This window comes from Diospyros lotus, chromosome 6 (genome assembly GCF_014633365.1).
Source record: "Diospyros lotus cultivar Yz01 chromosome 6, ASM1463336v1, whole genome shotgun sequence".
In the NCBI taxonomy this organism is placed as follows: domain Eukaryota; kingdom Viridiplantae; phylum Streptophyta; class Magnoliopsida; order Ericales; family Ebenaceae; genus Diospyros; species Diospyros lotus.
Genome location: NC_068343.1, coordinates 5977267 through 6004742, shown reverse-complemented (window position 1 = coordinate 6004742; position 27476 = coordinate 5977267). Strand labels below are relative to the sequence as shown.

Below are 27476 nucleotides of genomic sequence, written 5' to 3'. Positions count from 1 at the left end.
GATATTCCATCTTCCTTGAAGGGTTGAAAAAATCGATTTTTCTTCATGGGTTCTTCCTCTCTTTCTATAGGTGTGCCCTCTGCCTGGCGTCAGTGTCCCTTCACGGCCCCATCTTGTCCCTTTACAAGTTTTCCGCGAGAAATGTCCCCATTAAAGAGGTGGGATGCTGAGCTTTTGATGAGTCTGGAGCATGTCAGCACCGCCAGATTAATTAATGAGGAAACTCTGTTTCTTGGGGGTGTGTGTCGATACCCATGCCCAGCAGCCGATATTCCTTTAGGTCCAAAAGGATCTGCCGAAGCTCCAATTTTCCTAATTTTGTTGTAATGACCAGTGGATCATTAGAAATTGGATATCCGGGCAAGTCGTCGTCCGTAAAGGAGATAACGTCCCTTGGTCTACTGGTCATCACAACAAAATTGGGAAAATGGGAGCTTCAACGGATCCTTGTGGACTTAGGGAGCTTCTCGGAGATTTTATATCGACAGACCTTCTTGGGCATGAGATACAAGATGAAACAGTTGAAGCCAGTTTATGTCTCTTTGATTGGATTCGATGGGGAGGTGGTATATGCGAACGTATGTACCAGCTCTCGTTTACTCTTGGAAAGGGTTCTCGGTTTGCCCAGGTCATGTTAGACACTCTTAGAAAGGGTTCTCATCAACCTAAAAGAATGTCGGTTACTGGGCATGAGTATCGACACCCCCCCAAGAAACAGAGTTTGCTCATTAATTAATCTAGCGGTGCTGATGTATTCCAGACCCATCAAAAGCTCAACATCTCTATTCTCTAATGGGGACATTTCGCGCGAAAAACTTGTAAAGGGACACTGACACCAAGCGAAGGGCACACCTATAGAAAGAGAGGAAGAACCCATGAAGAAAAATCAATTTTTTCAACCCTTCAAGGAAGTCGATCTACAAGAAACTTACAACCAGGGTATGCCATTAAGGAATAGTGAAATTCGGACTTGTCAACACATACAAGGCGAAACAGTTTTAAGAAGAGCTCCGCCTTAGGGACGATACCTTTTTCCTGACAATATATAACAAAGGCTACTAAGTTTCTCCACCCATTGGGCATTAGTTGAGGGAGACATAATCCACGAGACGAAAGATCTCAACTAGGTTATCTTCGAAAGAAAATTGGCACCCGGCTTCAAGAGAGGCCTTATAGATAGCCAAATCACTAGGAGGGGATTGATGTGCTCTAAGATTAGAGGGTGCAGCGTACCAAAAGCCCTTGATGATGAGATGATATTTTTGGACGAGTTTAGAGACCTCATCCTCGGATGAGGTAAAATAGGCATGGGTTAGGTCATCAGGGAGATCGCTACAATCGACCTTTAATTCTATGTCAATGTCGTTATTAAAAGAGAAGGCATCAGGATGAGGCCGTGAGGTCTCGGCGTCTCCTATTGACATACCAAATTGAGAAGAGTCCGAGCTATTCTCATTTGAGTTGCTAAAAGAGGTCACGAGGATCGACTTACTAAAACAACGAGACATGGGGAAGAGAGACAACGAAAAATTACAAAAAATAAGGGAAATGAGGCAAGGGAATACTGACTAATTAGAAGAATTCCAAAGGCGAAGGGAAAAATGCACGGGAGAACCCTTAGAAAGGAGCCGATCCATCCCCTGTCGAACTTGAAGACACCACTTAGAGTCTCTCGTATTCCGTGAGAAGCCTACACATAAAGATCAACCAAGAAAAACCAATTAGATAGAGGCAGGGGTCTCGAAAAAAAGAAAAAAAAAAAAAGGTCAGCCAGTCTCCCAGGGGCTACGGTGCAGGGCTGAGGCACGCGGCCTCGGCCAGTGCGTAGGCTTAGCCTTGGCCCACACACCTCGCGGCTAGCGCAGCTGAAGTGCACGGCCTCGGCCAACGTGACCTCAGCCAGCAAGGCCGAGGCCATTAGTCTAGGCCAAAAAAAGAAGAAGAAGACCTCTCACCTCTTACTCTATTCCAAAAAGGCCTTCACTCTAAGAATGCTTAGAAGGAGGGGACCATATCCATCCCATTTTATAGAGTTTTTGGGAGGCATGAGAAGTGTGAGGTGACATTGAGTTGGGAATATTTGAGATAACTAACCCTATTTTTTGCAGAACTCTTTTTTTGTGGCCTTATTTTTGCAGAACTCTTTTTTGTAGGGAAAGCTTGGATGACTACTTTTTCAGCTGTTCGAGTTCCTTACCCGCACAACTCAAGGAGTTGGGGGGGAGGGGGCAAGTGGTGAGGAGATATTTTACTAAAGGCAAATTTACTCTATTACCCAGGGAGACCACCAATCTGGTATTGCCACGTGTCTATCTCAGGAAGCACCAAGTGTTTTTCGGATCTCCAGGATCTCCATCCCAGATTTGATTTGAATGAGAGAGACCCAGTCAACTGAGATTCTCTCCAACGTCTTCTTTCAAATGTTATTTTATTTTTTTGAAGTGAGCTTTACACTATCTATAAATAGAGATCAATTTCTACAGGTATGAGTATCTGACTATTGAGTGACTTTTCATTTTGGGTATCTTCTTCTACTAACTTGACCGTCGGAGTCCTCCCAAGAGATTAAAGTCCCGCCCTTGCAAGTACTTGGTTCGAGGCAGATCTCGATGATTGGTCCAGTTGCATCAGCCTTGTAATAGATATTGAAGTAATTTATAGTAAGCAAATAAAATGATTCGTTTTTATTGATGTTTCGGGTATTTTGTTTTATATATTCTATTCAGAGATACATAAAATTGAAATATGTGATCCTCCTTTTAAGAGCGTTTACCACATTTGATCGAGGAGGCACCAAATACAAGAAATAAAACTAATTAAATTAAAGTGTTCCGGTGAGTGTTGCGAAGGGGATTTCATTCAAAGATCTAAAGAAGGTTGTTTTGGAAAATGGTGCGTCTGATCACTGGAAGTGGAAGATGGCATTTACAGGACGAAAAAGCCAAAGGTTTTGGGGGGACTTGGAGTGGGATATAGAAAGAGAATTTTTTTCATCAGACTGAGCTACTTGTTGAAAGCATATCGTTTTCTTCATGAATTACACCTCTGAAGCACTGATGAGACGTTGACGACAATTTTAAGCCTGTTTCTATTTGGAAGCCACCACTGTTGGGGGCAGAGGGTTGAAGTGGAATTCCGATGGGTCGGCTCAGCTCAGCCCAGCTCTTGGGAAGCCTGGTCAGTCCCGTATTGGGGAGTTCTTCGTAACCATAATGGGTTTTTTTATCTGGTCTTTTTTTATTTTTTTTTTTCTCGCAAAAGGCCTCGGAGTTAAATGTCAAGACTAACCTTCGTCTACATGATGTCTTAAAATTAAGCAAAGGATAAAAAATCTCACAGGGACCTGCATGCCATTAATGATTAATCATTTATGGGTAATTAATTTTTTCATTCCGAGAGGTAGAAATTAGCAATCAACAGTTGGCCTCGAAAGTTGACATATTCTTACTAACGACCCCCATCCATGCAATGCAATCCGCAAGAACACGCATATATTTTCCAAGAGTTAGAAATAACTAACACGGAATTCCATGCAGTAGCTTGCAAGATATAACCTATGAGAATAAAACTAATAACATTAATCACCAATGACAATGATATTCTTCGAGTAGAAATGGGATTTGTTCTTCAGAATAAGGATAGAATTGATGACTCAGCAAAAAGTTGGTTTCATTTAGACACGGAGCCAGCCATATCCACTAGTAGATGGTAACAAGCATATCATCATCAATCTAAAACTCGGCTAGAATCAATGACGCAAAGCAGTGTAATTCGGATTAAGTTGGATGATGAAGAGCTGACCGGTTCTTGGTCAAGCGGTCAGTTGGCTTTGTCCCCACGATTAGCCTACTAACCGTTGAATATAATTAAGAGTCCGTTCCGCCATCCAAATAACAACAAATTATGATATTTACTTGCAACTTATACTAATTAATTAATCTCCGTCCAAGCTTCTTTAATTCCATTGATTTCCCTTGTCCCTTCTTCACAACTACTTATAATAATAATTAAGCTAAGGGACAACAAAAGCCCCCAACTTTTTATACATTACCAGAGAAACTTGGAAAACCCCAAGCCCAAATAAGTAAAAACTTGACATCGTGCATGTGGCCACGGCCTTGATGCCCCGCGCGTATCGCGCTATTTAATTAACTGTTAGTAACTGCCGTGCTTTTTGCCAGAACCTATCATGCACGTGCTTTAAATTTGTTTTTTTTTTTTTTTTAATTATTTGATTCCTGAATCTCTTCCCAGTCAGCCGATAGCATAATAAATTATGTATCTTACTTGCGCGGTCCAAGTTTTTATCCAAAATTTAAAAACATGGCCTCAAATTAACAATAAGCTTCCCGGCCCCGTCTATATAAACAATCGTTGTAACTCCGATTAATTCTCACCAGACTACATTTACAGAAGAATTCCAGGCAAAAAGACATCACAGGTTGTTTGCAATGTCTAGGAGCACGTTTCTTCTCTTCTTCCTCAGTATTCTATGTCTCTCATGCTTCACCATATCAACTCCACCACCAATCACTTCATACCCTCAAACCCAGTTCGCCTGTAAGCCACCATATAGTTCCTACCAATTCTGCAACACCTCTCTTTCAGTGGCAGTCAGAGCCAAATCTCTTATCTCCCTCCTTACCCTTCCTGAGAAGGTAGGACTACTCGAGAACGCCGCTGCCAGCGTACCAAGACTCGGCATGCCAGCCTATGAGTGGTGGTCAGAGTCTCTGCATGGACTTGGCGGCAATGGCCCCGGAGTAAAGTTCAATGGCATAATTCCAGCAGCCACCAGCTTCCCTCAAGTCATTGTCACTGGGGCTTCTTTCAACAGGAGTCTCTGGTACAAGATCGCATCGGCCATTGCGGTTGAGGCCAGAGCATTTTTCAATGTTGGGCAGGCTGGTTTGACATTTTGGGCGCCCAATATTAACATATTCAGAGACCCTAGATGGGGGAGAGGTCAAGAGACAACAGGAGAAGATCCGTTAGTTGCAGCAGCTTATGCCATCGAGTTTGTGAAGGGATTTCAGTGGGAGGATCGAGGGCATGCCAGTAGAAATGAAGAAGAGATTGGCGAGAGGCGAGAGCTACAGCAGGCAGATAACAGTGGTGAGAGTGGCGAGCTGATGGCGTCTGCATGTTGCAAGCACTACACAGCTTACGATTTGGAGAAATGGGGGATTTACGACAGATACAACTTTGATGCCACGGTATGGACTGACTCTTGTGTGTGTGTGTGTGTGTGTCTTTATTTATATTTCGACAAGATACCATTGGGAGAGTTTTTAATTGGAAACTAGCTTATCAATATCCACAGATTTATTCCAAGGTTAGGCTGGTAATATGGGATTATATAGTGGTCTTTTCTTTTCTCATGGTTTAAGTCTCTCTAGCAATGACCCTATAGATATAATTCTGTATGCTTATTTGTATTACATGATTTGTAGGCTATTGCACGTGTTCAATAAATTCATCTAAATAGCGTTTGTTAAAATAAGTAAAATGAGATTAAATTAAAATAATTTATTTGTAAAGTTCAAGATAGTTTATCCGAAAGAGAAAAGATAAATTTATCCAAAAATTTTAAAATAAAAAATTATGTAACTTATTTTTAGATAAATTTAATAAATATAATAAAAAATATTTTTATTTAAAATATTTTTCATATTTCACTTTTTCTGATCTATATTTTAATTAACAAACAATACCCTAATATATATGAAAAGGATATTAGTTGAGGGTTGTTATCGCCGATAAAAGAAAATTGATGATAAAATTTTAAAAAAAGTAATAAAAATTGAACGTGCCTTCTCGCATACCCGTATCTTCTTCCTAATACTCATCTTGTACTTGTCATATAATATACTTAGTTCCCCATTCCCATACATGTCTCATGATAAATATCCATTGAATATCAATACACGTTCAATTTACATTAAATAATAAATATTTGTTAATTTTTTTATTTCCAATTCTTGATCAAAATGTGGCATATAACATGCAAATTAAGAATAATGTATCAAGTTACTATGAAGGCAATAATGAAATCAAAAGGTGTTATTAGTGAATAAGAATAATTCTTTTAAAACGAATATGCAAAATTGAATACTAGAATTTAAAAATAAATATGAAACCGCATGCTTTGGTTTTTTACAAGATGTCCTCATAGTGGAGGATCAATTAAGTTTAATATCATATTGAATTGAATTGAAGTAGATCCAGTCGAATTACAAATGGATGTCTCATCAATTGAGTACTGTACTGTCATTTCAATTATTAATTAAAAATTATGTATGTAGGTGAGCAAGCAAGACATGGAGGACACGTATCAACCACCTTTCAAGAGTTGCGTCGAGAAAGGAAGAGCAAGTTGTTTGATGTGCTCATATAATTCCGTCAATGGTGTACCAGCCTGTGCGCACGAAGATCTCTTTCGAAAAGCTCGAGAAGAATGGGGGTTTAACGGGTGCGTACTGCGTAGTGCCACTAAACCTCCTCAGTGTTTCTTAAAATATTTATTTATTTATAAACAGAGTAGTTTATCAGATGACTATCCTTCTTCATTACCTGCAACTGATCCTCCTCCCAATGACACCACTATACTACAGGTATATTACCTCTGATTGTGGAGCTGTCTCCTTCATGTACGAATATCATAATTACACCAAGACTCCGGAAGATGCAGTAGCAGTCGCTTTTAAAGCAGGTTTTCCCTCTCGTGCTATTATTCTATTTTACTCTATATATATTTAACTAATTGGCAATTCAAGTGGCATGTGTGCAAAACATATCACGATTTGATAAGAGGTTTTATTATATGCATTTTTTGAATTTCTTTTTCTGTTTTGACACAGGAATGGATATTGAGTGTGGAGAATACACGGCTACGTATGGTCTGCATGCAGTAGAGCAGGGGAAGTTGAAAGAAGAACACATAAACAGAGCTCTTTTCAATTTGTTCTCCGTTCAAATTCGTCTGGGACTTTTTGATGGAAACCCTAAAAATATAAATCACGGAAGCTTAGGACCATCAGATGTTTGCACCACAGAGCACAAGGAACTGGCACTGGAAGCAGCAAGGCAGGGCACCGTTCTTCTAAAGAATGACAATAAGTTCCTGCCCTTGAATAGGAATAAGGTCCCATCCTTGGCCATTATTGGTCCAATGGCAAAGAATTACGCAATGGGTGGTGACTATACAGGTTTAGTTCTTGTCTTCGCTAGCTTTTTGGTTATGAAGCCCTGAATAGCTTGATTATCGAACCTTTCCATGTTCCATAGAATTTATTTGAATTTTTATTTAGAATTAATGTATTTTTACGGTTATAAGCTGATTATTATGATAATAATTCTTTTGCTATTCAATGAATAATAGGAAATAGCATGTGGTTTTAACTGTAATAAAATTAATATGCATCTTTTGCCTCAAAAACATGCATTCTCACACCCTTCTACTCAAAATGGTTTGATGCAATTTCTCTCTAGTTATGACTCTAGTTTGATTCCATATACTGATTTAGCTTTATGATTTTTTGTATTACAGGAAAACCTTGCAACCTAAAGACTGTTTTTGATGGATTTAAGTCATATGCAAAGACAACATCATATGCGATCGGTTGCCTAGACGGTGTACCTTGCAAAACAAGAGCAGGATTTGCTGAGGCAATTACTCTTGCAAAAGAAGCCGATATTGTCATTGTAGTTGCTGGACTCGACACATCTCAAGAAACTGAAGAACTCGACCGCTATAGTCTCCTGATGCCAGGTTACCAAAAGGATCTTATTACAGCAATTGCGTCTGTGAGCAAAAGACCTTTGGTTTTAGTTCTTGCTGGTGGTGGACCAGTAGATGTGTCATTTGCTGAGAAAGACTCACGAATTGCTAGTATTTTGTGGATTGGCTATACTGGAGAAGTTGGGGGAAAGGCAGTTGCAGAGATCATCTTCGGAGATTATAATCCAGGTTAGTGAAAATATATTGAGAATTTGTAAGAATATGGCAGCTAAATAACCCTACCACAAAAAAGAGAGAAAAAAAAAAAAAGAAGAAGAAGAAGAATAAAATTCCTCATTTCGATTCTTAAGAATTACTTAAACCTGTTTGTCAAATATGAATTTACCCAAGCAAAGGTATAAGACATGGCCAAATGTTTTTGAAACCCTAAAAAAATCTGAAAAACAAAAAGCATATGTATTGGAAGTGAGTTTGAAGACACTGGGTGAAGAAACATGATTTTGTTTTTTAAACTATCTATATGACAATTATAGATGGTATTTTACCTTATGCGCTCATTAATTTGAAAAAGATGATTTATGTTGTTCTTCTAACAAAACAGGTGGAAGACTACCCATCACTTGGTATCCAGAATCGTTCACTAAAATACCAATGACTGACATGAATATGCGACCTGATCCCTCTAGAGGTTATCCTGGGAGGACTTATCGATTTTATACTGGAGAGAAGATATATGAATTTGGACATGGTTTAAGTTATACAAACTTCACGTACAAGCTATTGTCTGCTCCAAACAAATTGGGCATGTTGAGATTTACCAAGGCTACAACAAGAAAGATTAAGGCACTTCAAACAAATGGCGAGCTTGGTTACATTTACGTTGATGAATTGGAATATTGTGATTCCTTGATTTTTAAACTACAGGTTTCTGTGATGAATAGTGGCAATATGGATGGAAGTCATGTTATGATGTTGTTTTCTAGAGGGCCAAAATCTTTGGAAATGGATGGTGCTCCAGAAAAACAGCTAATTTGGTTTGATCGTATCCACACAATATCCCGTAGGTCCACTGAAATAAGCATCACCATAAATCCTTGCGAACATCTAAGCTTCGCTGATGTGCATGGAAGAAGGATATTACCCCTTGGAAATTACACTCTAATGCTCTGGAATCTAGAGCATACTATTTCAATTAATATATAATTATAACATAGCTTGTTCTGGATTAAGAAGACCACCTTTAAGCGGGCATTGGGGAGGGTTAGTTTGCTTCATGTGGTCCACACTGATAGTAGGCTGTTCAAATATCTTTTATTTGATGGAATATAATGTTCATGATGTACATCTCTGATTTGTTGGATTGGAAAAGGTGTAGTTGGTATTCTTTTATACCCTACCAATATGGAGTGTGGGGATGAATTGGCAAATTATTGCCTTGTAATAGATATTGAAGTAATTTGTTGTAAACAAATAAAATGATTGTTTTTAGATGTTTATGGTATTTGGCTTATATTCTATTCAGATATATAAAATGGAAACATAGGCATTTACTGGTATTAAAAATTGAAAATGATCCTGGTAAATGGTTTATCAAATTTGATCAAGCAAGCACCAAACAAGAGATAAAACTAAGCAAACTAATTGAATGGTTTGAACGAATGAAATTAGGCTACCAACTTCTCTATGTCACAGGTTGTGGAGGCTTTCCTAGGTAATTGCCACCATTTGGTTGTAATTGCTTCCTCTTTCAAATTTAGATATTGTATTGGTTACATCTAGTAACTGTTCTTTTAACTCTGCGGACAACATTAGATTGTAAGTCTGTGACTACCGCTATCCATATGCTCACATATTTTTATCTATTAACCAAGACATACGAACAGAGGCACAAACACATCAAGGTTTATCCCCTAGCAACAAAACATTCTAACCAAACAAATCCAAAACCAAAAAAAAAAAGGCACCTTAACCAAAGCAAATATAGACAAAACTTGCCCCATGGACATATGGTCATAAACAATAGACATGGCATATGACAGAAGACTAATTTCCCATTTTATGAATTTTCCATAATATGATTTGAAATGATTTTCAACAAGTCTAATATAAATATATATTAGTTATAAAAAAAAATGTATATATATTAAATACCTGAGATAAATAAATTTGCGAAAGATGCATACCCAAATCAACTCATATAAGAAGTTAACAACTCAAGTGCTGGCATAAGCAAGCATGATCAACCAAGTCTTGCCTGAGATGTATTAGGATCACCTAAACAATAAATAAATAACAATAACCTAATTAAAAAGATAATTAAATAAATAGCTAAAGGAAAAAGTAAATACCCTTAAAAGACCAAAACTAGTTATTCTACCTAATTTCAGACCAAACGGTATATTGTCACCGGTCCAAGTTGGTCAAACTTGAATAGTGGATCCAAACATTCCAAGTCCATTATTCCAAAATTAAGCAACGGGTCTAAGCAAACAAAATTGGATGATGAGTTGTTCTTTTGGTGAAGCGTCTAAGTCCTGTGGGGAGGAGAATGAAGGCATTATTATTGAAAGTACCCTCAAAATCAACCTACATGGTTGAAACTCAATTCCTATATTTGGATGTCATTTGGATGTGTCTCAGCCAGATTCTTCACCTCATTTTCAGTTATCCATTTATTAATTATTTATCTTTTAGCTAACCCAGTTATTGTTGAATTTTAATCCTATTATGATTTCATCCAAAAACTTTATTAAAATGATGATCGGTCCAAATTGGGTTATATTAGCATGTACTACAATTGTTACAAGTAAAGCAAAAAATATATATATTACAAATGAATCTTTTTTTTTTTTTTAACTTAGGTCCCCTGAATCTATTTTGTATTGTTAGTTTTAACTGTAACTTAAGTGGTGACCCTTCCAACTTATTTTCTATCCTTTCAATTTCTCATAGTTATCTTTCAATGAATTTAACCCTGTAAACATGATATCTTTCTTTTTTGTTCTTTTTTACTCGCAATAACTATCTTTCAGCCCAGTATTTTTCTTTAAACCTTCAAATTGTGTTGTCTTCAAAATCCAATGAAAGAAAAAAAAAAAAAATCACTGACCAACTGACTAGATAGTAAAAAAAAGAAAATACCCCTTATTATATAATACGGCTATTAATAATGTCAAAAACAATTAATTGATTATAAATTATTTAGCATGATGTAATTAACCCCCACATAGTGGGATAAAGGCTGGATATGTTATTGTTGTTGATGTAATTAACATGAGTAACGAGGTATCAAATATTCTCAATATTACTGGACACACCCCCCACCCCCCCCCAAAAAAAAAAAAAAAAAAGAAAACCACCTACCCACTTTAGTCAGCAATAAATTTTGAAATTTCTGAGCTGCTCCATCCACCAAAAGGACACAATGCAGTGATTCATCTCTACACGCATAGTTCCAAATCCTTTTCTTACTAATAAACATAATAATATTAGTAAATGTAGACGGAACTCCTCATTCACCCGTACCTAGGAGTGAAGAAAATATTATAAATGAGTTCATATGTGCATTTTCTAACAAGAATCAGGAAAAAAAATTGCATATTGAATGACTTCACATATCCATGTTCGCGCGATGATCAAGAACTCCTGAATGGGAACTGATAATGAGGTAAAAATAATTGCTTCTATGTGATAAGTATGACTGATACAGACTACTTAGATCACCAAAGATCATTAAAGATATCGCTGTACTTGTGAACTAAAGCTTGGCATGCCATAAATTTCTTATATAAAATTTATTCTCCTTTGTGGAGCCTAAAATTTGCACAATCTAACTTGCACTTCATGCCATCACAGGTTATTAAAAGTGTTCATCGTAACCAATTAAAGTGCTAATCCTTCAGACATGTCACTTGCTATTTGACAAAAGGTTCGATACTAACAAACATTTGGTAGATCTTTTGTAAAATATTTTTATTTATATACCATTACCCGATCTTCAGTTACTCCACGCAAAATGAGGCTCCCGCACTATCCTTCTCTGTATTCTCAATGTTTTCTACTCTATCTAGGTTCAGTTAATAATTTGAAATGGTTGCACCCAAAGAATCAGCAATTGATCATGCTTCTACAATTAGTCACTCACACAGAATTATTCTGTCTAAAGGTTCTCATCTCAGCCTTGGATGAAGGATTTCTGATCGGTTCTAAGTAAATGTTATATCCTACTGAGAAAAGTATAGGAACCTGTCTGAAAATTCTAGTTACAGCTACATTTTGGAAATACCTATTGCCAAGGACTAGGAGTTTTTGGAGGCATAAAAAATATAGCATACATTTTTGGCAATATTTATCGAACTTTAGATAGCAATTATTACTTTAGTTGAAGGGGTAACTAAAATATATCATTCTTAGCAAAAAAAAACACTAAAATATATCAACTTTACCCTGACAAATACCTGAATGTGCTTCTGTTGAATTCAACAACCAAGATCTTTCTTGCTCACTGATAAAATTGCTCCAAGTTTCTCTTCTCTTCTAATAAACACTCAGTGTCAACGTTCTCTCCACGCTCTAATATACACCCAACCTCCCTCATTTCCGAGTTCAGCTTTTCCAGCTCCACATAGATTTCTGGTGATTGAGGGTGAGATATATCACCCACGGAGAACAAATGAACCTCCTTTCCTATCTCAACCCAACTCCATCCTGTATTTTTCTTCATTTCTTTCAAATTCAACAATTTCCTAGTCTTAGCCACTTCACTCCATAAACCTGCTCCTGCATAAATACTAGCCAGTGTTATGTATGGAACAGCATTCTGCGGTTCCATCTTAAATAGCTGTAATGCAGCTTGCTTCCCAAGTTCTATTTCACCGTACACTTTGCAAGAATGCAAGAACGAACTCCAAATTACAGAGTTTGGACGAAAGGGCATTTCCTCCATCAACCCCTTGGCTTTTTTAAGATGCCCCTGCCTTGCATAGAGGTCAATCACACAAGCATATTGGTCTAGGTCAGGAATCAGACCATAATCTCTTCTCATTCTATTGAAATAATCAATCCCTCTGTCAAGAAATCCAGCATGATTGCAGGCACTCAAGACAGCCGTCAAACAAACATGGTCAGGCATGAGTCCTTCTTTAGTCACCAAATAATCAAAAAGCTCCAACCCACAGGAACCTCTTCCGCATTGAGTATACCCCGATATCATTGAAGTCCACAAGACACTGTTCTTCTTAACCGCTTGATCAAAAACACAACGGGCTTCGTCAATGCTACCGCATTTGGAGTACATGTCTATTAATGAACACGCAACAAACACATTGCAAGTCGAGCCCATTTTTATTACCAAAGCATGAAACTGTCTTCCTTGCTGGAGGACAGCTAAGCACCCACAAGCATTCAGAATGCTGGTTAAAGTATGATCCGTTGGACTTATACTGTATTTCTGCATTTGAATAAACAGTTTTAGGGCTTCTTCGCCAAATAGGTTCTGAGAATATCCTGAGATCATAGAATTGAGAAGGACAATATCCTTTTCAGCCCTTGCATCAAATAGCAATACAGCTTGCTCAACTCTCCCACATTTGGAGTAACAATCTATTAAAGAACTGACCACGAAACTGTTACGATCAGTGCCAAGTTTAACTACATGCGCATGAAGTGAGATACAACATTCAAATGCCAATTCCAGCCCAATGCATGCGCTAATAACACCAACATAAGTAACAGCATTAGGTCTAATTTGGGAAAGCAACATTTCTTTAAATAATAAAATGGCTTGTCTACCATCCCCATTTTGTGAATATCCAGCTATGATTGAGGTCCATGATACTTGATCGTGCATCTTCATGCTATCAAACACCCTCCATGCATCTGCCAATTCTCCACACTTGGCATAAACATCAACGAGCGCACTGCTTATAAACAAATTTTCCTCGTGCCCTGTCTGAATTACTTGGGCATGAATCTGCAAACCCAAGTACCAATTTGATGTCTTCGCACAAGAGTTCAGGGCAGAACAAAAAGTGTACTTTGTGGGCTTCTTTCCGAGACTATCCATGTGTTGCTTAGCTGCTTCCCTAGCATAAACTCCTCGAGGAATTTCATCGAACATGTGATATGCCACATTAGAAAAATATCTCTTCCTACAGATCCTGCCCCGTATCTCCTTACGGAGGCAAATGTGATTCTTTAGCATTCTGGGACATGCCCGGTTGCCTTCAGCAAAAGAAACAAAGGATTCAACCCGAGTCCAGAAGACACAAAGAATATTGTGTTACAGAAATAATGAAGGAAGTTGGTCGTACGGTTATATCGGGAAGTTTTTTCCAAAACGAAGCCTTGACGAAGAGGTTCCAGAAGAGCTCGCAAAAGAGGGAAGATGGAAAACCGAGTCAGATTTTCATTTTATATAAAAAGAAAATTAAAAAAAAAAAGATGGTAATTCGATTCTTAGAAGAAGATGGTAATAGTAGGGTTGCCGCACCAGTAGGAAATTTTAACGGACTTGGGTCTGACAAAGAGGGAGAGAGACCTCAACTAGCATTTTAGCTAAGCCTTGTCGGTACCTCTCGTCTAATCTCTTCTAAACATTTTAAGTTGGACAGCCAAATTATCAGGTTGAATGGTCTGACCATTTTGCTTTGAATAATGATATATATAGTTGAACCAAATTAGGTAGTATCTTTCTTTTGCTCGTGCCCTTGCCCTTGCTTCAACAATCATAAAAAGACCATTCACCATACAATTTGGCCAAAATTCTCAGCTCAGTTATCTCTAGTTTTTAACAAGCAAAAACACAAAATCGACCCCCATGACATTGATTATCCTTTCCCTGATCGACCTGTTTGTTAAATGGGCTTCCATATTTGTATTCAAATTCCCAAATAACCATCAGAATACATTGTTCATTGGCCAATAAAATATGTAAAGAACAGAATAAATAAATGTGCGAAGCATGTTCATTTTAACATGTATCTAAGTTGTTTCATTTTTTTTAATATCTTCTTAAAAAATATTGTTAAGAAAATCGAGTTATTTTTCTTAAATTCAACTTAACCACGAAAAATATCATATATATGAACAATACCCGTATAGATGAATAATGCGTGAATAATTGTACAAAAAATTATATGAGGAAAAATCTCAAGAAAGATTGGAGGGGTCACAAGCGATTCCCATTTAAAACCCAGGCTCCTTAGACAAATTTTTCCTACATATGTATTTAATAGCACAATATATCACTAACACTATTACAAATATATTCGACAAAAACTATTGAATATAATAACAAATAGAATACCAGAATATAATAAGATTTGGCCAATTTAGCTTACATCCTCAGACACCATCAAAATACTTTACTAATTTTCAAAAAGAGAAATACAAATGCAAGAGAAAAGTAAAAATTGTTGGGATGAGTTTACAAAAAGGGGGAGGGCTTCTTTTATAATAAAAGGAAACCCTGCCAAACCCATAATCAACCGACGTGGGATTTGGGAAAGGAGAGCCGCAAAGTCAATAAATCTCCACCTTGGTGAATTTCTCAAATTCCAATCACATTCCTCAATTTACAAAATTCTCACTATAAAAGTTATTATCAATAGTGTTTTTAAATGCGTTTTGAAGCGCCAATTTCAAATACTAAGAATATTAATCAAGTCCAAATAATATTGAAATTTGACCGCTGTCACTACGTTGGTCATTGTATTTGAAGGTTTTCAATGATTCGAATCTTTTAAATTTATATCTCACATTCTTCCAGAATTTCCTATACAAAGTGATATCTTACGTCAATATATTTTGTCATTACATGATAAATTTGGTTATTTGTTAAGTGAATAACACTCTAACTATCATAATGTACTTTGATGTACTTTTAACCAACTCCCAATTCATCAAACAACCTATAAAGCCAGATTATTTCCTTCATAGCCTCTGTAACTGCTATGTATTATGTTTTTGTTATAGACAGAACAATTGTAAACTGTAAGATAGACTTCTAACTAATCGATGCATTAACTAAAGTGAAAACATAACTAGTTGTAGATCAACGTTTATCTAGATCACCAGTATAATCGAAATCACAATAACCAATTATGTATTTACTCACTTTCTCATCCCGTTCAAACACTAAACCAACATCTACGGTGTTCAGAATATATTACAAAATTCATTTCACAACTTGCCAATATTTCTTTCTAAGATCATGCATATACCACCTACTCATAACTACATTTGCCTGTGAAATATCAGGTTTTGTACACACTATAATATACATCAAGCTACCAACTGTATTTGTATATGAAACTTTTGACATATACTCATGTTTCATAGCATTCCTCGGATATAAAGATGCATTAAGCTTAAAATGAGGAGCTAATGGAATTCTCACAAGTTTTAACTTTTTATTAGTGCCAAAACGTTGTAATACTTTCTTCATATATATTTTCTAAGTCAAACAAAACCTTTATCTTTTCATGTCTATGATTATTTCCATGCAAATAATCTTTTTGACTTCACCCAAATCTTTTATTTTGAACTCATAATTAAGCTAAGCCTTTAATTTTTCAATTTCTTTACTATTCTTTGAATCTATCATCATATCATCAACGTACAAGAGAAGATGGATAAAAGATCCATCTTGTAGCTTGCGCAAATATGCATAGTGATCTTATTTATTTTTTATGTACATCTACCCCAATATAAACTTGTCAAATCGATCGCTCATACCATTGCCTCGAAGATTGCTTCAATTCATACAATGATTTGTTTAGTTTGCAAACCCAAATTTCTTTATCAGCAACCCTGAATCCTTCTAATTGAATCATGTAAATTTCCTCTTCCAAATCATTGCGTAAAAATGCGATTTTCACATTCAGTTGAACTAGTTCCAAATCCAATTGTGTTACCAAGACCAATAAAATTCTAATGGAAGAATGTTTCACAACTAGAGAAAAGATATCATTATAATCAATATCCTTTGTCTGAACGTAGCCTTTAGCCACCAACCTTGCCTTGTAGCGGATATCATTCTTGTTAAGAAATCCTTCATTTTTTGTATATACCAATTTGCATCTAATTGCCTTATTTCTTTTTATAAGCTGGTTAGTTTTCATGTCTCATTATTTTGAAGGGACTGTATTTCTTCATTCATGGCTTTCCTCCACTTTTCATTTTTTGAACTTTGAACAACTTCATTATAACTAGCAAGAATGCCATCATTTACAACTGAAAATGCATAGACTACCATATCAACAAAACAAGCAGGTTTTTGAATCTTTCGTTGTGCATTTCTTATTACAATTGATTCATGTTGTTGTGGAGGTTCTTGAGTCGAAACATTTCTTCATCTAAGTTGTTTCATTTTTTTTTTTAATATCTTCTTAAAAAATATTGTTGAAAAAATAAACTATTTTTCTTAAATTCAACTTTACCGTAAATAGTATCGTACGATAGTATCGTATAGATGAACAATATTCGTATAGGTGAATAGTGCAAAATAATTATATCAAAAATTACACTAGAAAAAATCCTAAAAAAGATTAGAGAAGTCACAAACAATCTCACTTAAAATTCAGACTTCTTAGACAAATTTTTCCTAAACATATATTGAATAACACAATATATCACTAAGCACTACTACAAATATATCTGATGAAAATTATAAAATATAGCAACAAATAAAATACCAAAATATAACGAGATTCGACCAATTTAACCTATGTTCTTAAATTCTACCAAAATACTTCACCAGTTTTCAAAAGAAGAAATACAAATAAGAGAGGAGAATACAAATTGTTGGAATGAATTTACAGAGGGGGAGGGCTCCTTTTATAATAAAAGGAAACCATCCCAAACCGACAGCCAATTGATGTGGGACTTGGGAGAGGAGACCCACAAAGTCAACAAATATCCTAGCTCAAACAGGGCTAAGGAAACTGTATATGATGGCACAGCCTTTTGCAGCTTTCCATGACTAACTACCCTTTACCTCTTGGACATTGGCTCGCAGAGATCATCCCCATCAAAAACATCTTCCCCAGCAACGCAGACATAAGTTTGTATTGATTTTGAAACAGCAATATTATGGATCCTGCATATATTTGCTCAGAAGAGAAGGGACTAAATGAATCTGAAAGAATTTCATCAAGCAACTGCTTGGATTAGTTTCAGCACGCAGAGGTAAAGCAATTAGCTTAAGGAAAGCTACTAAATGAATCTAAAGAACAAAAATTCCATCAAGCAATTGCTTTGGATTAGTACATAGAAGATTACACTGTAAAGCAATTAACTTAAATGGAGCTACTAAATAAATCTAAATGGAAGAATTTCATCAAGCAATTGCTTGGATTAGTAAGCAGAACATTCACCATAAAACATATTATCAAATGGATCGGCTTTCCCACAGAACACTCCCCTTAAATTTTGTTTGGGGTCCATGCAAACTGAAGCAGTCATCTAGCAGAATCTTTTAGTAGACAAAATCAGTCTTCCTCTTGAGTCCAGATCTTCACAGTTTTATCATTCCCCAGCGCACCTGATGCAATCATGTTTTTGGTTGGATGACATGACACGGATATGACGGTGTCAGTGTGACCTTCCAATTTCTGAACTATTTTCCTTGTCTGGAGTTCCCACAAGTACACACAATTATCCTCAGAGCCGCTAGCAATGTACTTGCCATTTGTCACAGAAAATGTTGAAGAAATGCAGTACTTCGAATTCACATGACCTGTGTAAGTCTTCAAAAATTTACCCGTTGAGAAATTCCAAAGCCTCTGCAATACAACATAAAAGATCAATGACACTGGTGGATGATTTTTTATTGGGTAGCTTTCATAGAGACATACACTCCATGTACAAGGAGACTATCTAATCTTTCATCATAACTGCACCTTATCCAATCTTTCAAAAAAAAAGAAAAGGTGCAACCAGACTATACAGGTAAACAATGCACATCCCAGAGAATTCAATTCTAATAATTGAAGTTAAGACGTTCTTTGCCATCTGAACAAATATGTGTGGACTAGTGCTCATCATGTTTAGCTTGTTGCTCTTCAGAACGGTATTACCTTTTTTCTTCTCCAAAAAGCTTCTAAACGCTATGAAAGTTCCAGTTAATAAGAAATAACTGAACAATAGAAATTAACTAGAACTTAAAAGAAAAGCATACAAGCCACTACAATTTTTTCCCATCAGCACAATGGAAAATAACACTTACAAGCATGCACAATTTAACATAAGAATCTTTTTAAGTACATGGTTAAAGATGTTGCAATTCATAGAACTCAATTTTGAGTTACATAAAACCCTACAAATAATGTCCTAAGATTTTGGTCTATCAACTATTGGAAATTAACTCAAATATCACTTCAAAATGCTGAGACATCTCTATAATTTCTTTGTGCTTTTCTTCTTGTTGTATCAATACAACTTTGGATTTCAAGCTTTAGGCTAAACAACTCTGCATACGTAGTAGATTAGGACCAGCAACCTAACAATAGGCAATTAACCCAAGAATTTTGGGGAATGAACACTAGCTAATGGAATTTTTTTATTTCCTATTTAAATGTTTTTTCTCAACATAGGGTCAGAAGTTACACTAAAGAAAAGGAAAAGAATAGACACTATTATCTTTTCCTAAACACTTTATGTCTACTTCCTTAAGTTGTCTGCATCGACGCCTATGCAGTCAATTGAAACAGTTCATACCAAGTCAGGCCAAGTACCATTCTTTTGAATGTTTCTATGTAAGAACTAGTACCTGCGTTTAGTTCTCAATGTTTCATGCTAATTAGTATTTATGTAATGGGTTCAAAATACAGACTATGACCACTCTGCATACAAGGGAAGATTGTTTTCCATCTAACCTTCTCTAAACCCGTAAATAGTGAAAGCTACTTACACTGATTTGACCTTTTAATTACTTCGTAACCATAGATTAAGAGGAGCAACCAAAACTAGGAATTTGGATTGGTCCTTGCTAACATATGGAAACCAAAAACGAACCAGAAAAAAAGAAGAAAGAACACACTTAGCAAGCATATTTTCCTAATATAAGCATAAAAGGGTGTATGTTGTGTTTCCATATTGTACTTGTTGGTTTCACCATATCAACTAAGTGATAGAACACAATTATATCAATTATCTTCATTCACCACCCACCACCATCTCATGAAACTTCTCTATGTGAAGATGGTGTTCAAACTTCATTTCATCATTACTCCGCCAGGGGATATTATCCACTGCCGGTCCCAAGTCCGGATAAAGGAGGAGAGTTGCGTTAGGTAGCCGACAGCCAACGTAAAACCTAGTCGGATCCAAATATGAATTCTAGACAAACTATCTGTTGGGATGTAACCCACATAAAAGTCTAGAATTCATGTAGCCAACCCCACATAGTGGGATAACGGCTGGATATATTGTTGTTGTTGTAAGCATAAAAGGGTGTCTTTAGTCTATGAGGCTCTCCACTTTGCGAGAGTCGAAGAGGAAGATAATTTTTTTTATATAGTCATTCCCTTGTTTTGCAAAGAGGATACTCACAACTTGAACCATGCCCTTCTTAATAGAAGCATGAATTGCAAAAACAGAAGGAAGCTCACAAACACCATAAAAACAGAGAACAGAAAAAATACATGACTTAAAAGAACCTCACACAAAGGAATGGAGTGCAATGTATAGAAGAGCCAAAGCTATTTAGACATCAGACAAGTCCAAGGAGACAAATCACCATGCTAAGGCCTCCATGTCATACCTTTGCCTTTTCGTTTTCATGTTGGATATATCATACACAGTCAACTTAAGCAGCTAGTTATTAAAGCAAGATGACTGATTAAAGTGCATTAGCCCAATGTCAGCATTTCAGGAGTTTGTGGATGTCAAAATTACTCCCTTATGCAGCAATTTTTATTATTCAATTACATAATGTAGGGTCCGTCATACAGTGTATGATCTCAGCATAGCTAATACCATTGTCAAGAAGCAGGATGCACACTTGACAACACATAAGAATATCTTATCAGCTATACAAATAGATTTCTTTTTTATGAGGCAAACAGATCGTATATGTTGCAAAGATCATAAAGCTATGCCAAGAAAGTGTTTAACCACTCAAGATAACCCTATGGTCCTCAATGTCCAAATCAAGATGAAGGAAAGATGATTCTATAAAAAAAGCTCAATAATCAAATGCTTAGACTTGAAAAAAAGGAAAGAAACCAGTTATCTTCAAGAAAAAGCATGTAATGGAAAAGATGAGGCAATCAAACGCGTAAAATGAGATGACTACTATGACTACTATTATCCAAAATACAATAAAGACCGTTATGGAAGAGTTAAAAGAAAAAAAAAAAATCAAATCAATAAGTCATGGTGGGGCGAGGAGGTATAAGAAAATATCAAGACTAAGAAAACTTTCTATAAAGTAAAACTTTACCTGCATGCCTAGCTGGAAAAGAAAGAAAGTAGTCGATTTAGTCAGGTCAAAAATCATGAATATTTGTACCAATAATTTAAAGCTAGTAAATGAGGGGGCAATAAAGGAAACATGGAAAGAGTATTTTTTCACTTCTCAATGCATGAGGAGAAAGAAATATTGCCTTAGGACATTTTGCTAATTCTAAAACAAATAGAAATTGTGTGTTCTATAGACATATTTGCTTAAAAGAAGTGAAATGAGGCATGAAAAAAAAAATGAAGAATGGTAAAGTGATTGGACTAGATAACATTCAGATAGAAGCATAGAATTAAAAGGGAGAAAAAGATATTATATGGTTAATGAAATTATTTAGCATAATCCTTAAATTAAAAAAAAATGTCTGGCAAGTCAAGAAAGAGCACTCTAGTGACCATTTACAAGAATAAGGAAAATATGATGAAAAATTATAAAAATAAAAAAAAATAATAATAATGAGCCTATTATGAAGCTTTGGGAGATGGTGATTGAGCAAAAATCAAAAAAGAGGAGACATGAAACCCCATTTAGTTTCATTAATGGCAGATTAACAATAAAAGTTATCTACTTATTTGTCTTGCTTATTGAGGCATCTAGTAAAAAGGTCTAGAGATAAACAAAAATATATACCTATGGTGTTTATTTATAAATGTAAAAAAAGTCTATGACAAAGTTTCTAAAAAGATCTTGTGAAAGATTTTAGAGAAAAAGAAAGCCCAAATTATTTATAGACAAGCTTAGATATGTATATGTGTATATATATGATAGAGAAAAAACATAAGCCAAAACTTCACATGGAGATACTAAAGCTTTTCCAAATATGATTTGATTATATTAAGAATCTACAGTGAGCACTAAGCATAATTGATGTCTTAATATATATTATCTACAGATGATATTATAAAATGAGACAAAAGAAGGTATGTATAATAAGATCTATTTATGAAAGGATGCCTTAGTTAGCAAAAACTGTAAGTTAAAAATTGAATACATAGAACATAGGATTAATAAAAAATAAAATGAAATGAAATGGTGAGACTTCAAGATCACATTATTTCAAAACATACCAAGCCTTTATTCCACTATGTGGGTTGACTACATGAATTCTAACTTTCCATTCATTTCTATCTATGGTCTTATTTTTTGCAAGACCATATAGTTAATATCAATCTAAGTGTCTCCCACCAAGTTTTTTTTTTTGTCGTCCTAATGCAAAACACTCAAAACAATGCTCTAATACCAATTTGATAATGAACAATCAAAAGATTGGCAAAGATCAAGAAGAAATTGGGGAATAAAAAAGATAAGAAGAAAAAGAAACTTAAGAAAAAGAGAAGAAGACAAAGAAGAGGAAGAAGTAAAGCTTTATAAGTGAGTGAGTGAGTGAGAGAGAGAGTATCATTTGTATTCAATAATCAAAGGCATGTTTTCTAAACACATCGATGTCATGTACCTATTTATAGGTTATTATATAATACACTTTAAAATTTAGATTACGAACACATTACCTATAAAGCAGATAAAAAAAGAATAAGGCAGATAAAAATAAATAAATAAAAACTGTCAGGATATTTTTCCAATTCATGGTTTGGTTTCCAATTACACCATTTCATATAGACTGCCATCCCTAATGTTCCCATAAATGCACAGCCACACACCCATTTCTCTTTTACCCTTTTTCTCTACCCACGTGATTATCTGCTTCTATCCCCCCCCCCCCCCTTTATGCAATATGGTTCGGGGTTATCAGAGTTCATCTTCTGATCTTCTCCCCCCCTCTCTCTCTCTCTCTCTCTCTCTCTCTCTCTCTCTCTCTCGTGTGGTTTGTTTTCTAGCTCTCTCTATATGTGTGTGTGCGCGCGCGCGCGCATGCGTTCTAACTGGTTATCCTCCCAGTGAAGGCAAGATCGGTGGTTTGAAGATCTCAAGATGCTTTACTGGTGCAAAGACTTGAAATCAAGAGTTTGATTGAAAAGTTTGAGTCTAATGCAAGTTTGATTGAAGATTCGAAGCTTTTGATTTGAGCAAACAGGGAAAGAGGGATGTCAGCCTAGCGGTTGAACCAGCCCAATTTATCCCATTCAACCACATTTCACTAAAAAACCTGCCAGTTTTTTGCCATGGACCGAACTCGTTTCTGAACTGGTTCCCAATTTTACTGGTTAAACCACCCAGTCCGATCTGGTCTTCAGATCATTGCCTAACTATAACATGATTATAAATCCTATCCCATCCTATCATAACTACAATCATCTAATCTAAATAAAGATGGAAAGACAAACCTACATAAAATAAACCAAAAGAACAGGATAAACCCTCATCTAAATATAATCCCTAAAATCAAAGTAGGAAACCTATCAAAATAATCCTATCATTTCCTCAACCTGGTTTGCTAAATATTTGTTCCTCTACCTCTTTTGAACATGTGAGAAGACTAGTAAACTCGCCAGTGAAGAGAGTGAATTAAATGAAAATAGAAAAAAGTTTATAGCAAAAAAGGTAGAGAAAAACAAAATAAAACTTACTATAAAATTCTTAAGCAAACATATAATATAATAGCCTTACAGAATATGTAATTATAGATAGAAATGGTTGGCTAACTAGATTTCATAAATCAATACCATTGTTGATGGTATAAACTTATAATGCTAGGGTGCTTTAAAATTCCAAGGTCCGATAAAAAAATATTTTAGAAGAAAATAAGAAATGCATACCCATTGCTGGTTTCAACCACATTATATTGGGTGTACACATAATTCACTAGCAATAAGTTTAGTATATCACATCTCTTTCTCCGCTTCATCTGTGAGTATGTGAGCTATTCCAGACTCATCTGGATCAATACAAATCACTAGTAATGCAAATATAACCACCCCAAATCATATCCATCAGATAACTGATGGAAGGATTTTAAACCTGCACTTCGTATGTAAAATCAAATCTAAATTTCAGCAAAAGATTAGAGGCCAACAAAAAACAGTATACTAACTGCTGGCTGGGCAATTGATGGCAAGCTTAAAGTTTCCATATGTAAAGGTTCGGCAAGCTCTAGACCAGATTAAACTAAGAGCTTCAATCCATATGCTCTCAACTTAAACCTATAAAGTATTCTGACTCATTGTTCAAAAAGTACACAGGCTTGAAAACTTATATTCACCTTTCCTAGCAACATATTTACCCCATAAGAGAAAGATTGTGCTAAAAAGCCAAAATCTGATTTTACAGAGACAATGAATCTGAAAATTAAAATCAATTAGCAGAAAACTCTGAAGCATTACTGTCTCGGGAATGTAAACAAACAGGGAAACAATAACACCAAGCATACAGCTATACACAATTTTTTTATTTTCATAAATTTTCCCCTCTGTTTTCGGATAAATGCATTGAATGCGTCCGGGGTCACGACCTCTGTCAATTTCATAGATTAACACGCATCGAGAAATAGAAAAGCCTCCTAGATGTTAAAAACTAAAGCTTTAGCTAAAGTCCGCCTCCAATTAGTAATGAAGCTAGAACGATAAGAATAAAGAAACTCACCAATGTATTATCCAAAGTGCCAACAAGAATGAACTTCCCGTTGGGCGAGAACTTCACGAAGCTAACAGGTGGATTCTCATCGTCAATAAGCGTCTTCATGCAATGACCCGTCGATGCGTCCCATATCCGGCACAACCCGTCGTAGCTACTTGACACGATCAGAGACCCGTCGCGATTGAAACTGACGGCCGTGACGGGATCCGAATGCGCCGGAAGCACCTTCAGACACTTGCCGGTCTTTACATCCCAAATCCTGACCGTCTCGTCGAACGAGCCGGAGACGATCATGTTGGACTGGGGGTTGTAGTTGACGCAGAAGACATAATTGGTGTGGCCGGTGAGGGTTTTGATGAGGGAGGCGGTAGCCACATCCCAGATGCGGACGGTCTTGTCGTCCGAGGCGGTGGCGACGAAACGAGCGTCAGAGGAGAAGGCGAGGTCAGAGATGCCCTGGCCGTGGCCTTCGAGCTCCTGATGGAGGACGGAGGCGCCGGATGTGGACCAGATACGGACGGTCTTGTCGGCGGAGGACGAGGCGATGAGGTTGCCGTCGTCGGAGAACTTGACGCTGGAGATTGCGCGCTTGTGGCCCGACAGGGTTTGCCTTAGCTTGTAGGGCTTTATTGGTTCCACCGGCTCCGACGACGCCATTTCCGATGGAAGGTTCGGGAAATTGGGGGTTTCTTCAGGGTTTTAAGGACGCGGCGGCAGCAGTAGCAGCCAACTACCGAGCCTCGGGACAATTATTATGGCCAGACACTATTAATAAGTAATGCAGTGCAGGCAGCCTCGATCGAATCTGATTTCCATTTTATAGAAAAGCTTCGTTGATGGCTAATCCTTTTTTTATCTATAATTTGATAGCTAATCCTTTTTTATCTATAATTTTTTATCTTCTACAGCATATTATGCTGAAAGTCTTCCATTAAATCTTATAAAATTTGCTTCTTTTATTAAATACATTTAATCACTCTTTTAATAAGAGTTTTATTAATCTCCATTTTATATAATCTATCTTAATTATATCCCAAGCATCTTATTTTTAACAAAAATCACTCCAATCTTATTATGAATAATAATATTATTATTTTTATAATAATTCAATTTCTAGTTAGTAGATTATTAAAGAGTTATAAATCATATTTACTAAATCTTATAAATGATTTCAATAATCAGATTTAACTAGTACTTATGAATGGACACCTATAATATTACAAGTGACATCAAAGTCATCCCTAATTTTGGATAGTAAACAAAGTGCTTTAAAATTGATTTTAATTAAATTAATATAAAATTTCTAACTTAATAATGAAGCCAAATATTAAAGAAGGGAAGTTCTTATAAAGAATGTCTTAAGCACATGTTTCTTTATCCTATGAAACCAAAACTCATATTTAACTAGTATTTTTAGGTAAAAATTTACTTGTTAATTTTATCTTTTTTAATATTTTTATCTCCATTACTCTTCTATTTTACCTATATATATATATATATATTAGTGTTTTATTTTCCAATATTCTATGTTTCATCCCAACTATTCAGGCATGCATGTATTATGCTAGACTTGAGTTGCCATTGCTATAGGGTCTGAGTACATTGTGATAGAGAATCAATCATACACCAACAAACAAACCCTCATCTAAAATTGTACCTATACCCCCAATCCCTCTTATAAAGTGAAATAACTTATAATTGTAATTCATAAATTATTATATATCCAATTATTAATTTATTGAGATAGATACAACAAAATTGATTAAATAACATTATTAAAAAATTTCTTTTCTAATATTAACTCTTATAACAAAAAATAATTTTATTGAGCGTCTCTATATATTTATGATTTTAAATTTGGCCAGCATTCTCACCTTTCTTTTCATTGTTTTTAACTAATATATAATTTTGTTTCTAATTTTTATGGACTTTTAGAATGAGCTTCTTCTTCTTCTTCTTCTTCTTCTTCTTCTTCTTTTTCTTTTTCTTTTTGTTAATGGCTAAGCTATTAAGATTTGAGAGTAATTCTAGAAATGATTTATTTGTAGAGAATATGTTTTTGTTTTTCATCTATAATTCCATCTTTATTTTCATGTTTTCATTTATACAAAAAATTAAAAAAATAATAAAAAATGCATTCATTTATATTAAACATGAATCAGTTTTAAATTTTAAAAAGCGAAATAATGTATTCAAAATCATGCAAATGAAGAGATATAGAAATTAGTGGCAAGGGGAAAGGTGAATGGTTAAAATAATTCGATAAGGAAGTGTTTGTTAATCAAGATAAAAGGGAGAAAATGTCAGATATAAGAAGCATTTCGGATGTTTGGTCTTTCTAACGTGTTTGTTAAGCTTATCTGATCACTTCCGAAAAAGTCCTCACGTGACCTCTTATCTCCCCCTTTCAAGATAAATTTATCCAATTTTTCCCATCGAATAAATTTATTTGGCTCTTTCAAGATAAGGCTCAATTATTTATATGTCCCTTATAGGATAGTTAATCCCATTTAATGTATTTTAAAGATTTAAATTTATTAAAAAAATTATTTATTTAACTCTTATAATTAATATTATTTAATACATTTTTAAATTGTTATATGTTTTGACAATTTTTAAATTTTAAATGACATTATTCATTTCATTGATTTTTAAAATTTAAATTTCTCTCTCTATATATATTTTATTAACTAATATAATTCATTTCACCAATTTTTAAATTATTTTATTTAATTTTATATT

The 27476-nt window shown here is 35.4% G+C and overlaps 3 protein-coding genes across 6 annotated transcripts; 1 reads left to right on the top strand and 2 right to left on the bottom strand.

Moving 5' to 3' along the window:
* The first annotated feature begins 4378 nt into the window (after nt 1-4378).
* LOC127803618 (probable beta-D-xylosidase 6) lies at nt 4379-9228 on the top strand. The gene is made up of 6 exons (XM_052340006.1): nt 4379-5216; nt 6306-6472; nt 6615-6712; nt 6861-7208; nt 7550-7969; nt 8343-9228. The coding sequence occupies exons 1-6, from the start codon at nt 4452-4454 to the stop codon at nt 8942-8944; spliced, it is 2400 nt and encodes a 799-aa protein (XP_052195966.1). The 5' UTR covers nt 4379-4451; the 3' UTR covers nt 8945-9228.
* A 118-nt stretch (nt 9229-9346) lies between these two features.
* On the bottom strand, nt 9347-14530 carry LOC127803619 (pentatricopeptide repeat-containing protein At2g13600-like). Of its 4 annotated transcripts, XR_008023543.1 has the most exons (3): nt 12199-14530; nt 10119-10275; nt 9347-10015 (listed from the first exon to the last, which is right to left on the bottom strand). XR_008023543.1 is itself a non-coding variant. In XM_052340008.1 (2 exons), exon 1 carries the CDS (start codon nt 13941-13943, stop codon nt 12243-12245), a length of 1701 nt encoding a protein of 566 aa, XP_052195968.1. In that variant the 5' UTR covers nt 13944-14530; the 3' UTR covers nt 9349-10015; nt 12199-12242. The 4 variants fall into 4 exon arrangements, 3 of the variants coding, with proteins under 3 accessions (XP_052195968.1, XP_052195967.1, XP_052195969.1); XM_052340008.1 differs by lacking the exon at nt 10119-10275 and having other exon boundaries at nt 9349-10015; XM_052340007.1 differs by lacking the exons at nt 9347-10015; nt 10119-10275 and adding an exon at nt 11110-11266.
* A 3431-nt stretch (nt 14531-17961) lies between these two features.
* LOC127804073 (COMPASS-like H3K4 histone methylase component WDR5A) lies at nt 17962-25523 on the bottom strand. Its single transcript, XM_052340798.1, has 2 exons — nt 24741-25523; nt 17962-18525 (listed from the first exon to the last, which is right to left on the bottom strand). Exons 1-2 carry the CDS (start codon nt 25389-25391, stop codon nt 18232-18234), a joined length of 945 nt encoding a protein of 314 aa, XP_052196758.1. The 5' UTR covers nt 25392-25523; the 3' UTR covers nt 17962-18231.
* Between the last annotated feature and the right edge of the window lie 1953 nt (nt 25524-27476).

What these genes read in the sequence shown, in the direction of transcription:
- LOC127803618 (XM_052340006.1), top strand. Translation starts at nt 4,452, where the DNA reads ATGTCTAGGAGCACGTTTCTTCTCTTCTTCCTCAGTATTCTATGTCTC. An exon ending in GATACAACTTTGATGCCACG is followed by an intron (nt 5,217 to 6,305) that starts GTATGGACTGAC and finishes TTATGTATGTAG; the next exon opens with GTGAGCAAGCAAGACATGGA. An exon ending in GAAGAATGGGGGTTTAACGG is followed by an intron (nt 6,473 to 6,614) that starts GTGCGTACTGCG and finishes ACTATACTACAG; the next exon opens with GTATATTACCTCTGATTGTG.
- LOC127803619 (XM_052340008.1), bottom strand. Translation starts at nt 13,943, where the DNA reads ATGCTAAAGAATCACATTTGCCTCCGTAAGGAGATACGGGGCAGGATC.
- LOC127804073 (XM_052340798.1), bottom strand. Translation starts at nt 25,391, where the DNA reads ATGGCGTCGTCGGAGCCGGTGGAACCAATAAAGCCCTACAAGCTAAGG. An exon ending in GCACTTTGGATAATACATTG is followed by an intron (nt 18,526 to 24,740) that starts GTGAGTTTCTTT and finishes GTTGTATTGCAG; the next exon opens with AGGCTTTGGAATTTCTCAAC.